Raw genomic sequence first — 16,312 nt, forward strand, 5'->3', positions numbered from 1 at the left:
GAAGAATCGTAATTTAGTCTAAATTTTTGAAGTGTACCTCTTTAAGTGTTTGTGTTGAATATTCCAGATTGTTTATATATAATAATATTCCATATTATTTTTATTCTTTGAGTTTGGGGTTTTGTTTCCTGTTACTTCTTTTATTAAATGAGGAGGTTGGACTAAATGATCTCTTAAGACCCTTTCAGTTCTAAATTTCTATTATTCTTTGGTTCATTTACTTTGGAAATAAAAATGTGGAATGATTTCTGTTTTCAAACCCTTTAAAATGTGAAAAACTGGGAAAAAGCAGGTATGGATCCAGTGTGTGCCATAAGGTACATAGTAATATCAATAATTTTTTGGAGGAGTTGCTTGCTTGTATATTTAAGAAACAAGGAAAGAAATTGTAATAAAAATGGTCACTGATTCTTTTGAATTCTCTGTTTCACAAGTGACATTTTCTTCATTATCCTGGATTATAATTCCCTACATACCTACATACTTTCTTCACCCTTCGGTCTTCTTACCCTGATTACTACTTATTATCCATGTTTTACCATAAAAATCCTCTATAGAGAATGCATTATTTTCTGTAAGATCTGGCTCTGGCAAATGCGGTTAATCCAGGATAATTATTTTAGAGAAATATTATGAAGTTTTATTCTTTTAATTATATATTACTGTGTTACTATTAATTCTAGCCTTGTATTTGTACCTAGAAAATCTCTTAATGTATTAGCACATTTTTCCTAGCATAAGCATAATTTATTTATCGAAGTTAAATATAGAACCTACAGTATTCATATTTTTGTTATTTTCATTGGGTCAGTTACTGTAATATGTATAGATAGTAATACTTTCTAGGTGTCTTTTCCTGTTTTGGTCTAATGCATGTAATTAAACATAATTTTAGGAAAATTCTCTTTTTGGGGGGAAACGAACTATCATTATTACAAAAATAAATATTAATATTAGACAGAAGGGAAACAATATGTTAAAAGGGCTAAAAATGAAAACATAACTTACATGACTACTGATTAATGGGTCATAGTTATTAATTAAATACTCACCGAGTGTTTATCAAGTGCTTACTTTGTACCCTATGCTGTGCTAGGCCAAACCGTCTAAGACACAGTCTTCTTCCCCCCATTCCCATTCACAATAGGATTTACAGTCTAGATGAGGAGCTGAAATGAAATACCTATCAGCTATGGAACTATGGATGTACCCCCTATCGTGGGCTCTCTTTTCATTCACTCTCCTTTTCCACTTCCTCTCATTCTTCCCTTCTCTCTGTCTGTCTCTCTTTGTCTCTTTCCTGGTCTAATTGTGGAAATGTTATCATTTTAGCTTTCACTGCGTCTCTGTATCATATTCAGTCTTTCTTGACTGATACTTTTCTTCTGCCCACAAACATAAAATACCCTTGCTTTGAACCTGGCATATCCTCACATCCATTTCCATCTATAACAACAAACTTTACATCCCCCAAAAAGTCTATAACCACTGCCACTCTATCTTTACTTATTAACTTATCAACATTCAGTAATTTAGTTTACATTTCTATCACTATCACAGTTCTCTTCAAAGTCTGAGGTGAACTTCTAATTGATAAATATAATTAACAATTTCAGTTCTCATCCTCTTTGAAGTGTTTGTAGCAGCTGACCCTAATGACATTCACTGTTTCCTCTTTCTTAATATTTTTCTATGACATTTCTTTTTCCTGGTTCTCCTTTTCTGACCATTCCTTTTTATTTACTTAAAAAATTCCATTTTTTCTGTCTGTCCCTTAAATATAGAAATCTCACCAGCTTTATCCTAAGATCTCTTTTTCTTTAAATATTCTCTTCTTTAGCAATCTCATTAACTTCATACCTTTAGTTATAATGTTTGTGTAGAGCACTCTTAAACATATATTTCTAGATCCAGCTAGTCCCCTGACCTCCAGGCCTATGTTTCCAAATGCCTGGGAAACATTTTCATCTAGCTATGCCATCACTCCCTCAAACTGAAGGTAGTATGCTACTCTGACAAACTGATGAATGCAAACCTCATCTTCCCTCCAAAACATACCCCCCTCCCCCCATAGCTCTCCTTTTTGTTTGATTGTGCCCTCATTCTGCCAGTCACACAAGCTTGGACCTCTGAATCACCTTTGACTGCCTTCCCACTCACTCTATATCCCGTCATTTGCCAGATTGCATTTATCCTCTCTGCACCATATAAGGCTGACTAGCCTTTGTCTCCTTTCCATCTTCTTTCTGACCATGCAGATTTAGCCCTGCTCCCTCTCCTCTGAACTCTTGTCATAACCCCCTAAATATTCTGTCTGCCTCCAGTCCCTCTCCTCTTCAGTCCATCCTTCCTATCACTGCCAAAGCTTCCTAATTCTTAGCTCTGATCAGGCCACTCCTAGGTCAACTATCTTCTTTTCTCCCCTTCCTCCCACTCCACATTGTTTTTTCCTTTCCAAAGCCTGCCTTATTTTAGAGTGATATTCATCTAAAGATCCAGCTAAACTGGACCCCTCATCATTTCTCTGTCTCCATGCCGTATTATCTCCTCTCACTCCTTCTTCTTTGGCATACACCACACTCTGTGCGTAGATCATTCCCTTTTCTGTCTTTGCCTATTAGAATTCTTCTTTTCCTTCATAGCTGAACCAAGAGCTCATCAATGAAGTCCTGCTTGGATACCTTCCCTGAACCTCTAAGGAAATGCATTCCTTCCCTCTTATGCCACTCTTTCACTTCTTAGCCAGACTCATAATTATTTGTGAACATGTTTGTTTAGGAACTCTTAACCTCTGGCCTACATACTTTGTTGGGGAAAAAAATTAAATCCTGACTTCAGTATAACTGATTTCCTTTGTAGTCTACTGTATTTATTTTAAGCATTTGTAAATATCATTCCAAGAAGGGTCTTCATCAGAATGCCAGAGGGATTCATGACACAAAAAAGGGAAGAACCCCCTGATATACTTATCTCCCTATAAATAATTAGTCATTAACAACAGACTGTCATTTTCAGTTATGTCCTCAGAGCCTTGCCCATTGTAGGCATTTTAAATCAATATTTGCTGTATAAAAGAAATCTTTTCCTCCTTTTAGGATCTCTATAGGTTCTTTGGTTCAAAAGCTGGCGCTCTTTCCTTTCCACCAAACCCTTTCTCTCTCAATGGACTCAGGGGGGTGCTAAGCAAGCAGAGGGGTGAGGAAAGGGGGCGGGCAATAGAGGAAGGTGTCTCATATTCAAAGAACTGCTTGAGATAAAACTGAGTAGTTTGTCTTTGAAAGGAATGACTGGTTAAAGAAATTGAAATCAAGTTTTGGAGAGCCTTGTTTTTTTACTTAGTTTGGAAAATATTCTCAACTATTCTATTACCATATAGAACCTTAAGGTTCACAAAGTAATTTTATAGATATTTTATCATTTGAGCTTCATAACAACCCTAAGAAACAAATGCTAGTATTAGTTCCAATTTACAGATGAGGAAATTGAGGATAGTGGTGTTAAGTGACTTTCCCAGGGTCACACAGCTAGTAAGGATTATATGAAGGATTTGAACTCAAATCAACCCAGATTCCAAGTCTGGAACTCTATCCACTATGCTATCTCACTGCCTCATAGTAGATGTTTAGGCAGAGGTAGAGGATCGGGGGGAGGAGGGGGAGGGATGATGAGAAACCACATGTGAGCAACATAATGCAAGCAGGAGACATGAACAGAGAATGAGAGCACAGTGGTTAAATGATCCCCCCATAGCATTGGTATATAACTTTGGAGACAATTATGTTTGCCTCCTATCTTCCATAAGGTCAGAGATGGAGAACTAGAAGGGACCTGAGAGACCAGCTCTTTCAGCCCCCACCTTTTATAGATGAAGAAACTGAAGCCATTAAGGTTGTGATTTGCCCACAGTCATACAAGTTTGTCTCAGAGGATACCCTTGGACTTAAGTGTCTGACTTCAAAGTCACTCTTCTTTCCATTGTGTCCCAGTGACTTGTGTGCTTCTAATTTATCTATCTGACTCTCGCCTACTCTCTGAGAAACACCAGAGAAGATAAAAAGGAATAAAATTGGGATTTAAAAAAAAAACTTTCTAACTATGCTTTGTTAAACAGTGAACAAGAAGATGATTTTGTAGGGAGAGGAAGGTAAAGTTGAAAGCACTAAATATTCAAGGTAATTTTTTATTTGATAAGGACCTTCACCAATTATATTCTGTATTCATCGTTCCCACCTGTATCAGAGAAATAAAGAAGGCATGAAGACAATAACATGAGACAGTTGAACATTGCAATCACTGAGAAGAATTAGAGAAATTAGGTCTGTATTCTTTAAAACATGCAATGATAAAGTATACCAATTGCTTGAAGTAATAGAAGGATAACTGCTTGAGGGTTTGACCTGTCATTACATTTATAAAGGAGGCACAAATATTAATCATGTAGCTTTGTTTAACTTGTTCTATAATTTGTTGATCAAACTGTTATTTAAACTCTGGCATTATTTTAAAAAGAGGTACTTGTCCATCAATTAATCAGGGAATTTGTTTGAATTTTAAGGACTCTTGGGTTCTTGTTTTTCAGGTCCTGCCTCTTCAGTGAAAGTTTTTGTCACCCAATTCCAGAAGGAATTGTTGAGACCAAGATGCTCAGTGTGGCATTACTAACATTCTTCCTCAAATTAGTGAAAAGGGAAGTCCAGCATCTGAATCACAGGTGAGTTTTTATAAAGTAAAAGGACATTTCTATCTCCATTTGCACTATTCTAGTGTCCCCATTTTCTATTTTATTTCTAAGAATATGTCCAAAAAGTCAGTCATCTTTTAGGTCAATTTTCACATTTTGTTTTTTGTTTTTGGCATGAAAGGTAAATTCTGGTCAGAACATAGTTCACAGACAGTAGAGTGATGGCTTATCTAGTCTTTTTTTCTGTTTCACAGTTCACATTTTATTTTCACCAAGTTATATATTTGGATAGGTGTTTAATTTTATATCACAAAGGTGTGAGGCTTTTCATTTTTCAGGTTTTAATTTTTTATTCTTTAGTAATTGAATGCCTAAGTGAAAAATCCTTTTTGGGCATAACACTCATTTATTCAGTTTGTACCTGTAAGTGTTGAAAAGTTTCATCTCCATGCCCTGAAATTGAACATTCAATACCTGTGCAGCGTTGGTTGGTTTATAGCCTGGTATTATGCTTCTTCATCTTTTCTCTGTTATTTTAATTCTATTTATTCAATGTTAATTCAACATTTGAGTTTTGTCAGTTTGACTGATTGTCATCACTACTTTATGTATTACTCATCAAAAATAGTGTGATAGCTCTATATATAAAAATTGCCAAGCTTGTTGTTTTGACAAGGAGACTTGATACTTTCTTCCAAGTAACTACCATAATCAAACTGACTTATATTTGAGTTTTTTAAAAATTCTTTTTATAGGTTATATGAAGGGGCAGATTCTCAGAGCCTAAAAGTCAAAGAACAGACCTTCCTTCTTAAAACCTTCTGGTCTGGAAATGAAACTTCAGTGTTTTTTACTAAGCCCATAAATATGCTTTTGGATTGGACTATATATTCCCATAAAGAAAAATTCAAATCTAATGATGTAAGTAGAATTTGCCTTTCTATTATGACTAAAAATACCTGGTCTATAAGAAAAAAAGTGTTTACTTTTGATTATTGATTCTTTTCTATTCCTTTATTGCCTCTCTAGTTTACTCTTCTGGGATAAAAAAATATGTTTATCTATGACATAGATGCATAAGCACATCTATTTGCTACTCTGCTTTGTCAAGAATTTTAGAAGAAAAAAATCTTTGGATTAAAAAGCTATAGACAATACCTACTAAATATAAGATAGTAATTAAATGCTATTATTGCATGCTATTTCTAAGCTTTTCACTTGTTGCTTTTAATCTTTTCACTTTATGAACTTTATGAATACATAGAGAATATAGATAGAGAAGATAAGGAAACCATAAAGGTTTTCAGAATGTGCTTGGGGAAATACAAATGAGTTCTAAAAAAATCTTAAAGATTATCAAGTGGTCATCACTCTATTTATCTTTACCAGTGCCTCATATCCTACTTATTCTTGTTTTCTGTACACCCCAGCAGTTCAGATAATTAAAGTAGCAGTTGGGATTTGTTCTTCTTTTTCTAAATGTTGAGTGGTCATAGACCTGAGCTCCTCAGATAATTTCAAATTTTCTCCATTGTTCAGAATTTCTCTGTTTGCCAACTCAAATACTGATATAATTTTTCTTTCCCTAAATTAGTTAATAAATATATTTTTTGACTTGAGTCAGCCTTTGGCATCTTGTCTCAACTTATACTTTTATCATTGATGGATTGTCTGGTTAACAGCAAAACATTTGTACTTACTCCTCTGACACATGGAAAGAAGAAGAGGTGTATCAGGCTGCGGGCTTGAGAAGTGAATGGAAGAGTGACATGGATGATGTCACATGGGTTGTGATTAGCATCTCCATAATCTTCTCCAATGGCATTAAGCATTAATACTGTTAGTTTCCTAGCAGCCAATGCCCAAATGAACTTATCTGTTTTGGGTTAAAAAATCGATTTCCTTAATAATTTGGTGCATCCTAAAAATCTAAGGTATAGAAGCGTAACTTGATTCTTAACACTTAAAGAGTACTGGATAATGAAGCTCCAGCAGATTGACATGGTGACAAAAGGTAAGAATAGTTAGTGTTGGAGGAACTGTGGAAAGACAGGAACGTTGATGTATTTTTGGTGGAGGCATGAAGTAGTCTAACCATTCCAGACAACAATTTTAATGATGCAAATAAAGTAACTCAACTATCCATACTCTTTGACCCAGAAATTCTTCTATTTCACAAATACATCTAGGCCAGTGAACCTTTTAGAGAGCAGGGGCCCAAACTGCAACCTTCACATCACATGTGAGCTGCCCCTTTCCCTCAGACAGAGGAGGGAGGAAGTGCTCCCATTGAGCTGCTAGGCAAAGGGGCAGGGCATGGGAGAAATGTCTTCAGGTGTGGTGGAGATGAGGAGGGGAACAGACTCCTGGCACACGTGTCATAAGATTTGCCAACCAAAGACCGAATATATGAAAATATTTTACAGTAGTAATATTTGTATTAGAGAATTATAACCAAAGTAGATGTCCATTTATTAGGAAATAACTAAATAAATTGTGGTATATGAATGTAGCGGAATATTATTGCGCAAAATGGTGAATAAGAAAATTATATAGAAGCATGAGAGACCTTAACATGAATTGATAAACCAGTTAAATAAGCAAAGCCAGTAAATATGAAACATAATGACTGCAGTAATATAGAGATAATTCCATCCATCCCAACCCCCACAAAAAATCCCTACATATAGTATAATTATGATAATCAAGACTGGTCCCTAAGGAGAGTTCAGAAAAACAGTAAGTATATAATGTTGTATATACCACCAGACTCAACAAATGTGTTTTCCAGTTTTGTCAAAGTGCTTTTTTTTTTTTAACTTCCCTTATTCATTGCTACAGAGGATTTTTGGTTATATATGTTCTATTGTGTTATCTTGATATGAACTCCTCATTGGCTCTTCATCATCTCCAATTTCTCAATATCTATGAGTTCAACCTCTATTGTGAAAAACTTAGATAGTTTGAGTCAAAGGTGTCACATTGACCAGAACCTATTATGTCACCTCCAACAAACATTTATACTTATTTTGGTATTTTAATGAGGCTTACCTATATGTGTACTTTCTCTAATAATGCAGATTACAGCAATTTGCACCTTTTCAGTCTTCTTTTCCATAGGAAAAAGCCTTCCTGGGGAATGCTCTGTATATAATCACTTAGGTCTTCTATATTTCAAAGGAACAAGTCTAGCATCTGAGCTATCTGTTTATTATATTATGTTCTCAGTCAATTAGAATTAGTGATAGTATTACTATAATCACATTAATACCCAAGTGTACTCAAAATAATGAACTTCAAATAAGAAAAATCAAGAAGTCCTGAGTTCATATCAGACCTCAGACACTTAGCTGTGTAACTCTGGTCAAGTCACTTCACCTCAGTCTGACTCCAGATTCCTCATCTGTAAAACAAGGGAATTAATAATACCTACCCCATTAGGTTTTTATGAGGATAAGATTTTCATCATATATATTATATATGCATTTATCCTATATTTTCATCTTATGTATACTTATATATAGTATCTATAGAGCATTTTGCAAACCTGAAAGCTTTGATGACGATGATGACAATGACAACAACGACAACAGAATTGCCTGGATTTTTTTATTTTTTAAAAACAATAAATTGTATTTAGGTGTAAAGGCAGGAAATAGGAATTTGAGTCTGAACCACTAACATGTGTGACCATTTCAAGGGTTACACAAGAAGTCTGAGGTCGAGTTTATTATATTTTTATTTACTTATGAATTGCATTTTTTTAAAAAGATAGAACCTTATATACATCTGTCGATTTATGATTCCCATGTATAGGAACTGATAATGAATATTTTGAATATCTACTTCTTTAAACCATATTGTGATAGTCTGACACAATTTTAATGACTGTTAAAGAGAGCCATTACTAAAGTATGTAGTACCAAAATACTTTATTTTAAATTTCTCACAAAAATACATTTTAGCAGTAGTATTTGACATTTATACACTAATGTAGTTCATGATGTGTTTTACCTGATATCTCACTTGATCTTGAGAGGTATTACTTTAAGGTGGTATCTATTATGCCAATTTCACAGTCAATTAAAAAAAATTTATTTAGTCAATTTAGAACATTTTGGTTACAAGAATCATATTCTTTCCCTCCTTCCTCTCCCCCACCCTTTCCCATAGCCCATGCTCAATTCCATTGGGTATTACATGTGCCCTTGATCAGAACCTATTTCCATGTTTTTAATGTTTGCACTAGGATGTTCATTTAGAGTCTACATCCCCCACCATATACCCTCAACCCATGTATTCAAGCAGTTGTTTTTCTTCGCTGTGTCTACTCCCAGTGTTTCCTCTGGATGTGGATAGTGTTCTTTCTCTTAGATCCCTCCAGGTTTTTCAGGATCACTGCATTGCCACTAATGGAGAAGTCCATTACATTCAATTGTACCACAGTGTATCAGTCTCTGTGTACAATGTTCTCCTGGTTCTGCTCTTTTCACTCTGCATCCATTCCTGGAGGACATCCAGTTCCCATGGATTTCCTCCAGTTTATTATTTCTTTGAGCACAATAGTATTCCATCACCAACATATACCATGTTTGTTTATCCATTCCCCAATTGGAGAGTATGCCCTCATTTTCCAATTTTTTTGCCACCACAAAGAACTCAACTATGAATATTCTTGTACAGGTCTTTTTCCTTATTATCTCTTTGGGGTACAAACCCAGCAGTACTATGGCTGGATCAAAGGGCAGACAATCTTTTAGCGCCCTTTAGGCATAGTTCCAAATTGCCCTCCAGAATGGTTGGATCAATTCACAACTTGTAAAGAATAATTTTAGTGTTGTGACCTAAACTATATTAATTATTTGGTTGCCATGAATATCCCAAATTTAAAAAAATACCCAAGTCAGCTGGAAATTTATGGTGATTTAATTAATATAGTGGAAAGAAATTAAGAAGAAGGGAGAAGGAAAGGGTATAGGATTTCTCCCGCCTGGCTAGTGCCAGAGGGAAGATTAGAGACTTTAGGAAGGTACGGTTTTGGAGAATAAAAGAGGAAGGAATCAGCCTGAACTCCAAGAGGGCTCAGCCAAGATGCCTGAACCTGAATTAGCCCAATGGCAAACTCACTGCCAAAACCCAGACAAATAGCTGCCACCACGCCAAGATGTCAGAATGCTTAGCACGCTGCCAGCCAGAGCTGCCTCTCCAGGGAAAGAGGCAGAAGAGAGGAAGTCATGTGCCCTATATAGATGGTTTTACATCACTTTCCTGCGACTCATCTGTACCAATGTTAGCTTAGCTTGACTTAGGACAGCCCAGGGGTCTGTCAGCTGTTTCTGCACATGTCTGCTAAAGGCCATCTTCTTAGATACTTAATCCTTGAGTATGGGTGCAGACGGTCCTGACCTCATTAAACTAAGTAGGGTGGAGCAATGTAGAGTTCCCAAGACCTGATTCTGTTGGACCAAGTGTCTCCATTGTTACAAATCAGGAAATAGCTAAATCAAATCTTCTAAAGTACGGTCTGAGTGGGGTGCAGTAGTTTTAAAATTCACAATCTCCACCAGCAATGAATTAATGTCCCAACTTTTTGCCACATCCCCTGCAGCATTCATTGTTTTCCTTTTCTGTCATGTCAGCCAATCTGCTAGGTGTGAGGTGATACCTCAGAGTTGTTTTGATTTGCATTTCTGATTATAAGAGATTTAGAACACTTTTTCTTGTGCTTATTAATAATTCTGATTTCTTTGACTGAAAATTACCTATTCATGTCCCGTTCCCATTTATCAATTGGAGAATGGTTTGATTTTTTTGTACAATTGATTAAGCTCTTTATAAATTTGAGTAATTAGACCTTTGTCAGAGGTTTATGTTATGAAGATTGTTTCCCAATTTGTTACTTCCCTTCTGATTTTTGTTACATTGGTTTTGTTTTTACAAAAACTTTTTAATTTGATGTAATCAAAATTATTTATTTTACATTTTGTGATTTTTTTTCTATCTCTTCCTTGGTTTGGAAAGTGTTTTGTAATTGTGTTCATATAGTTCCTGTGTTTGTCTCAGCAAATAGATTCCTAAGTATTTTATACACTCCAGGGTGATTTTAAGTGTAATTTCTCTTTCTAATTCTTCTTGCTCAGATGTGTTGGAGATGTATAGAAATGCCGATGACTTACGTGGGTTTATTTTGTATCCTGCAACTTTGCTAAAGTTGTTGATTATTTCCACTAGCTTTTTAGTTGATTCTCTAGGATTCTTTAAATAGACCATCATATCATCCACAAAGAGTGATAGCTTGGTCTCCTCATTGCGAATTTTAATACCTTCAATTTCTTTTTCTTCTCTAATTGCTTCTGCTAGTATTTCTAATACAATATTAAATAATAAAAGTGATAATGGGCATCCTTGTTTCACTCCTGATCTTGTAGGGAATGCGTCTAGTTTATCCCCATTGCAGATGATGTTTGCTGATGGCTTTGAATAAATAATGTTTATTATTTTTAGGAAAGGCCCTTCGATTCCTATACTTTCTAGTTTTTTCAATAGGAATGAGTGTTGTATTTTGTCAAATGCTTTTTCTGCGTCTATTGAGATAATCATGTGATTTTTGTTGGTTTGCTTGTTGATATGGTCAAGTATGGCTTTTCTAATATTGAACCATCCTTGCATTCCTGGTATAAATCCCACCTAATCATGATGAATAACTCTCATAATCACTTGCTGGAGTCTTTTTGCTAGTATTCTATTTAAGATTTTTGCATCTATGTTCATTAAGAAGATTGGTCTATAGTTTTCTTTCTCTGTTTTTGACCTGCCTAGTTTTGGAATCAGTATCATATTTGTGTTATAAAAGGAATTTGGTAGAAATCCCTCTTTGCTTATTCTATCAAATAGTTTGTATAGTATTGGGATTAGCTGTTCTTTGAATGTTGGATAGAATTCACTTGTGAATCCATCAGGCCCTGGGGATTTTTTCTTAGGGAGTTCTCTGATGGCCTGTTGGATTTCTTTTTCTGATATGGGATTATTTTAGAATTCTATTTCTTCTATTAATCTAGGCAATTTATATTTTTGTAAATATTCATCCGTGTCACCTAGATTGCCATATTTGTTACCATATAATTAGACAAAATAGTTTTTAATAATTGCCTTAATTTCCTCTTCATTGGAGATGAGGTCTCCCTTTTCATCTATGATACTGTTAATTTGGTTTTCTTCTTTCCTTTTATTTTATTTTTTTAGATTTTTTTAGTACTTTGTCTATTTTGTTTGTTTTTTCAGAGTACCAGCTTCTAGTCTTATTTATTTGTTCAATAGTTCTTTCACTTTAGATTTTATTAATTTCTCCCTTCATTTTTAGGATCTCTAGTTTAGTTTTCATCTGGGGATTTATAATTTGTTCACTTTCTATTTTTTTATTTGCATGCCCAATTTGTTGACATCTGCCCTCTCTAGTTTGTTAATATATGACCTCAAGGATATAAATGTTCCCCTGAGTACTGCTTTGGCTGCATCCCATAGATTTTGAAAGGATGTATCATCATTGTCATTTACTTTAATGAAATTATTAATTGTTTCTATGTTTCTTTATATGTTTCTTTAACCAATTCTGTAATTTCCAATTAATTTTTTATTTCGCTCTCCATGTACCATTCCTGATTATAAAATAATAAATGTAATAAAAATATTGCATTATGATCTGAGAATGTTGTATTTATTATTTCAGCTTTTCTGCATTTGTATGCCATGTTTTTATGCCCTAGTATATGGTCAATCTTTGTGAATGTACCCTGTGCTGCTGAAAAGAAGGTGTATTCCTTTTTGTCCCTATTTATTTTTCTCCATATATCTATTAACTCTAATTTTTCCAAGATTTCATTCACATCTCTTACCTCTTTCTTATTTGATTTCTCTTGATTTGATAGTGGTAAGTTCAGGTCTCCCACTAGTATAGTTTTACTATCTATTTCCTCCTTCAACTCCACTAGTTTCTTCTTTAGAAATTTGGACGCCATACCATTTGGTGCATACATGTTGATTAGTTATATTTCCTCATTGACTCTACTGCCTTTTATCAGGATGTAGTAACCTTCCCTATCCCTTTTCTTCAGATCTATTTTTACTTTGGCTCTGTCAGATATCATGATTGCAACTCCTATCTTCTTTCTCCCAGTTGAGGCCCAATAGGTTTTGCTCCAAACTTTCATTGTAACCTTGCAAGTGTCTACCGACATCATATGTGTTTCTTGTAGACAACATATGGTAGGATTTTGGTTTCTAATCCACTCTCCTATTTGTTTTCATTTTATGAGTGAGTTCATCCCAGTCACATTCAAAGTCATGATTGCCACTTGCTTATTGCTCAGCATTTTGATATCCTCTCCTAGTTCTGTCCTTTCTTCTTTTGCTATATCCTTTTAAACCAGTTGTTTGCTTTTAATCAGTCCCCTTAATCCCCACCCTTAATTTGCTTCCCTTTCTGCCCCGTCCCTTTTTGTTCTCTTATTTTTTTTAGGGTCTGTTAAGTGCCCTCCCCCCTCTCTTTCCCTCCCTTTTTGTACTCCGTGCCTCCTACCCCCCTTAGTTTTCCCTTCTCACTTTCCCTGTAGGGTAAGATAGAATTCAATACCCCAATGGATATAGATGGTCTTCCCTCTCAGAATTGATTTCACTGAGAGTAAGGTTTAAGTATTACTTATTAGCACTCTCTTGCTCTCCTTCTTATAAGAGTATTCTTCACTTCCTCTTCCGATGTGTATCATTGTGTTATAGAGATTTTACTATTTATTTTATTTCTTCAAGTATCTCTTGGTGCCATCCTCGATTCCCCCCTCCCTTTTTCTTTTTTTGCATATCATCTTAAACCACTTATTACACTAATCTCTTCCTGTGAATGATTCTTCTAATTATTATAATAGTGAATATAATTTTTGAGAGTTACAAATAACATTTCTCCATATATTAATACAAGTAATTTGATCTTATTGAATCCCTTAAAGAAGAAAGTTTGAATTAAGAAAAAAACATTTTTCCTTCTCTTTCTTATTTACCTTTTCATGTTTCTCTTGATTTTTGTGTTTAGATATCATTCTTTCCACTTAATTCTGGTATTTTCTTTACAAATACTTGGAAACCTTTTATTTTGTGGAATTCCCATACTTTCCCCTGGAAGTATATAGTCAGTTTTAATGGATAGGTGATACTTGGTTGAAGACCTAATTCTCTTGCCTTTCTGAATATCATATTCCAAGCCTTGGGGTCCTTTAGTGTAGAAGCTACCAGATGTAATCCTGATTGGTACTCCTTGATATTTGAATTGTTTCTTTTTGGCTTCTTCTAAAATTTTCTCCTTAGCTTGGAAGCTCTTCAATTTGGCGGTTACATTCCTGGGAGTTGTCTTTTGAGGATTTAGTGTAGAGGTTGTTCTATGAACTCTTTCATTGTCTGTTTGGCCTACTTGTTCAAGAACATCAGGGCAATTTTCTTGGATAATTTCTTGTAGTATGATGTCAAGATTTCTGTTTATTTTTTGGTTTTCAAGTAGACCTATAATTCTCAGATTGTCTCTTTGTGATCACTTTTCCTGGTCCATAATCTTGTCAGTGAGATATTTTATGTTTTCTTCTATTTTTTCAGTCTTTTGACTTTGTTTTATTAATTCTTGCTGTTTTTCAAGATCATTGACTTCCAATTGACTCATTCTTTTCTTTATAGACTGGTTTTCCTTTTAGGTTTGATCTATCCTGCTTTTCGTGGCTTTCAGCTGTTTATCCATTTAGGAGTAAGAACTCCTTTACATTGTTATTTTCTTTTTGAACTATTTCCCAGTTTTCTTGCCAGAAGGCTTCCATCTTTTTGATAAGCTCCAATTTAAATTCTTCAAGAGTTTGTGGATAATTTCCATTTTTTTGGAAGGTTTTGGTGCATTTATTTGTATTTCCTCTTCTTTTTCCTCTATAAAAATTATCCAGAGTCAACCCCTTCTTGTTTTTCTTGGTGTTGGGAAGTTGTTTCTGGGCACTGTTTGCCATCACTATGGTCATTTTTCCTTCCATTTCCAGTCAGAAATCTGAGTGAGGACAGCAGGCTCTCTGTGAATGGAGCTAAGGAGCAAGGATTTTGCCTGAGGCCAGTTCTTTAATCCTTGCATGGTCTACTGTTTACTGCCTTTCTCTGTGCTATCTCCCTACGGGTGCCCACGGTCTGCACTCTTCAGCCTGCTGGGGTTTCAGGTGTCTAGCTGATCTCAGGGGTAGGTCTTTGGTGATCTTAATCAGGTGCCTAGGACCTAGAGGTGCCCCTCACTCACTCTAGAGGTGCCCCTCGCTCACTCACTGATTCTAGACCACACTGGCTCTGACTGTAGGTGGGGTGGGGGAGAGTAGATCAGTTCGCATTTTGGTGGAAACTTTTTCATTCCCTTATAGTGTGGAATTGCCCAAATCCCACATATCTTCAATGCTGCATCCTACTGTGGAGTTCGTTTGTTCATATGAATTTGGGTTTTTTTTTGGTCTTTTGAGGTAGTCTATATCGATAGGTGCTGAGGAGAGGAGGAGTCCTGGGTCTAGACTGCCGCCATTTACCCCTATAATAGTTTCATTGATGAGAAAACAGATTGAATTCAGAGTGGTAGAATATACTGCCAAAAAGTCACATAGCCAGTAAGACTCTGACCTGGGTCTTGAACAACAAGTCTTAGAATCCAAAAAATCAGCACTCTTTCCACTATATATATTATGTATAATGCAGTGGTCCTCAGCTCGCTCCTGTACAGTTGTGAGACATGGACACTGTACCGGAAGCACATGAAACAACTGGAGCAATTCCATCAACGCTCCCTCCGGTCAATCATGAGGATCCGATGGCAGGACTGAATCACCAACCAGGAAGTCCTTGACAGAGCCAACTCTACCAGTATTGAAGCCATGATCCTCAAAACCCAGCTACGATGGTCTGGACACGTCATCCGCATGGACCCACAGTGAATACCAAGACAGGTATTCTATGGTGAACTGTCAGCTGGAATCAGGAAATAGGACCGACCAAAGAAAAGATACAAGGATCCACCAAAGTCAAACTTGAAGTGGGCTGGCATTACACCAAAGCAACTAGAACTCACTGCCTCTGACAGAAGCAGCTGGCGAACCCACATTCACCATGCCGCCGCCACCTTTGAAGATGAGCGACATCAACGTTTTGCCACTGCGTGTGAACGCCAACACCAGACCACAACCCCACCTCCTGTAACAACTGATGTTCCATGCCCCATGTGCCACAAACTCTGCGCCTCAGCCTTTGGACTCCAAAGCCACATGAGGGTACACCGTGGATGAAAACGCACAAAAACAATTGTCATTCTTGGTCACCAAGAGACTACTACTAAATACTAATGCCACTGAATTCAGCTCAAGTTGTTCTAAAAAGTTTGAGACTGAGGTTGCATATTTAACTTTCCCAATCAAAAGTAACCATTCATCCAAAGTGGAGCAGAACTCCTAAGGAATAATGAAGTAAATGTGATATACAATCTCTCATGCATAGTCAAGAGTCTATTTCAACCAAGCATAATCTCTGACAAGTCCTACAGAACAGAGCTAGTCAGACATCTAGTGTAAGCCCCAAAACAAA

The 16,312-nt window shown here is 35.9% G+C and overlaps 1 protein-coding gene across 3 annotated transcripts in view; it reads left to right on the forward strand.

Moving 5' to 3' along the window:
- SLF1 (SMC5-SMC6 complex localization factor 1) overlaps window positions 1-16,312 on the forward strand; it is a 115,716-nt gene that overhangs the window by 67,961 nt on the left and 31,443 nt on the right. For all 3 annotated transcript variants that reach the window (XM_056820814.1, XM_001365334.5, XM_016431568.2), the window contains 2 exons: window positions 4,580-4,711; window positions 5,437-5,602. In XM_056820814.1, the coding sequence (XP_056676792.1) occupies window positions 4,580-4,711; window positions 5,437-5,602 (298 nt within the window). The remainder of the gene's footprint in view (window positions 1-4,579; window positions 4,712-5,436; window positions 5,603-16,312) is intronic.

The sequence above is a fragment of the Monodelphis domestica genome, chromosome 3, assembly GCF_027887165.1.
Source record: "Monodelphis domestica isolate mMonDom1 chromosome 3, mMonDom1.pri, whole genome shotgun sequence".
NCBI lineage: Eukaryota > Metazoa > Chordata > Mammalia > Didelphimorphia > Didelphidae > Monodelphis > Monodelphis domestica.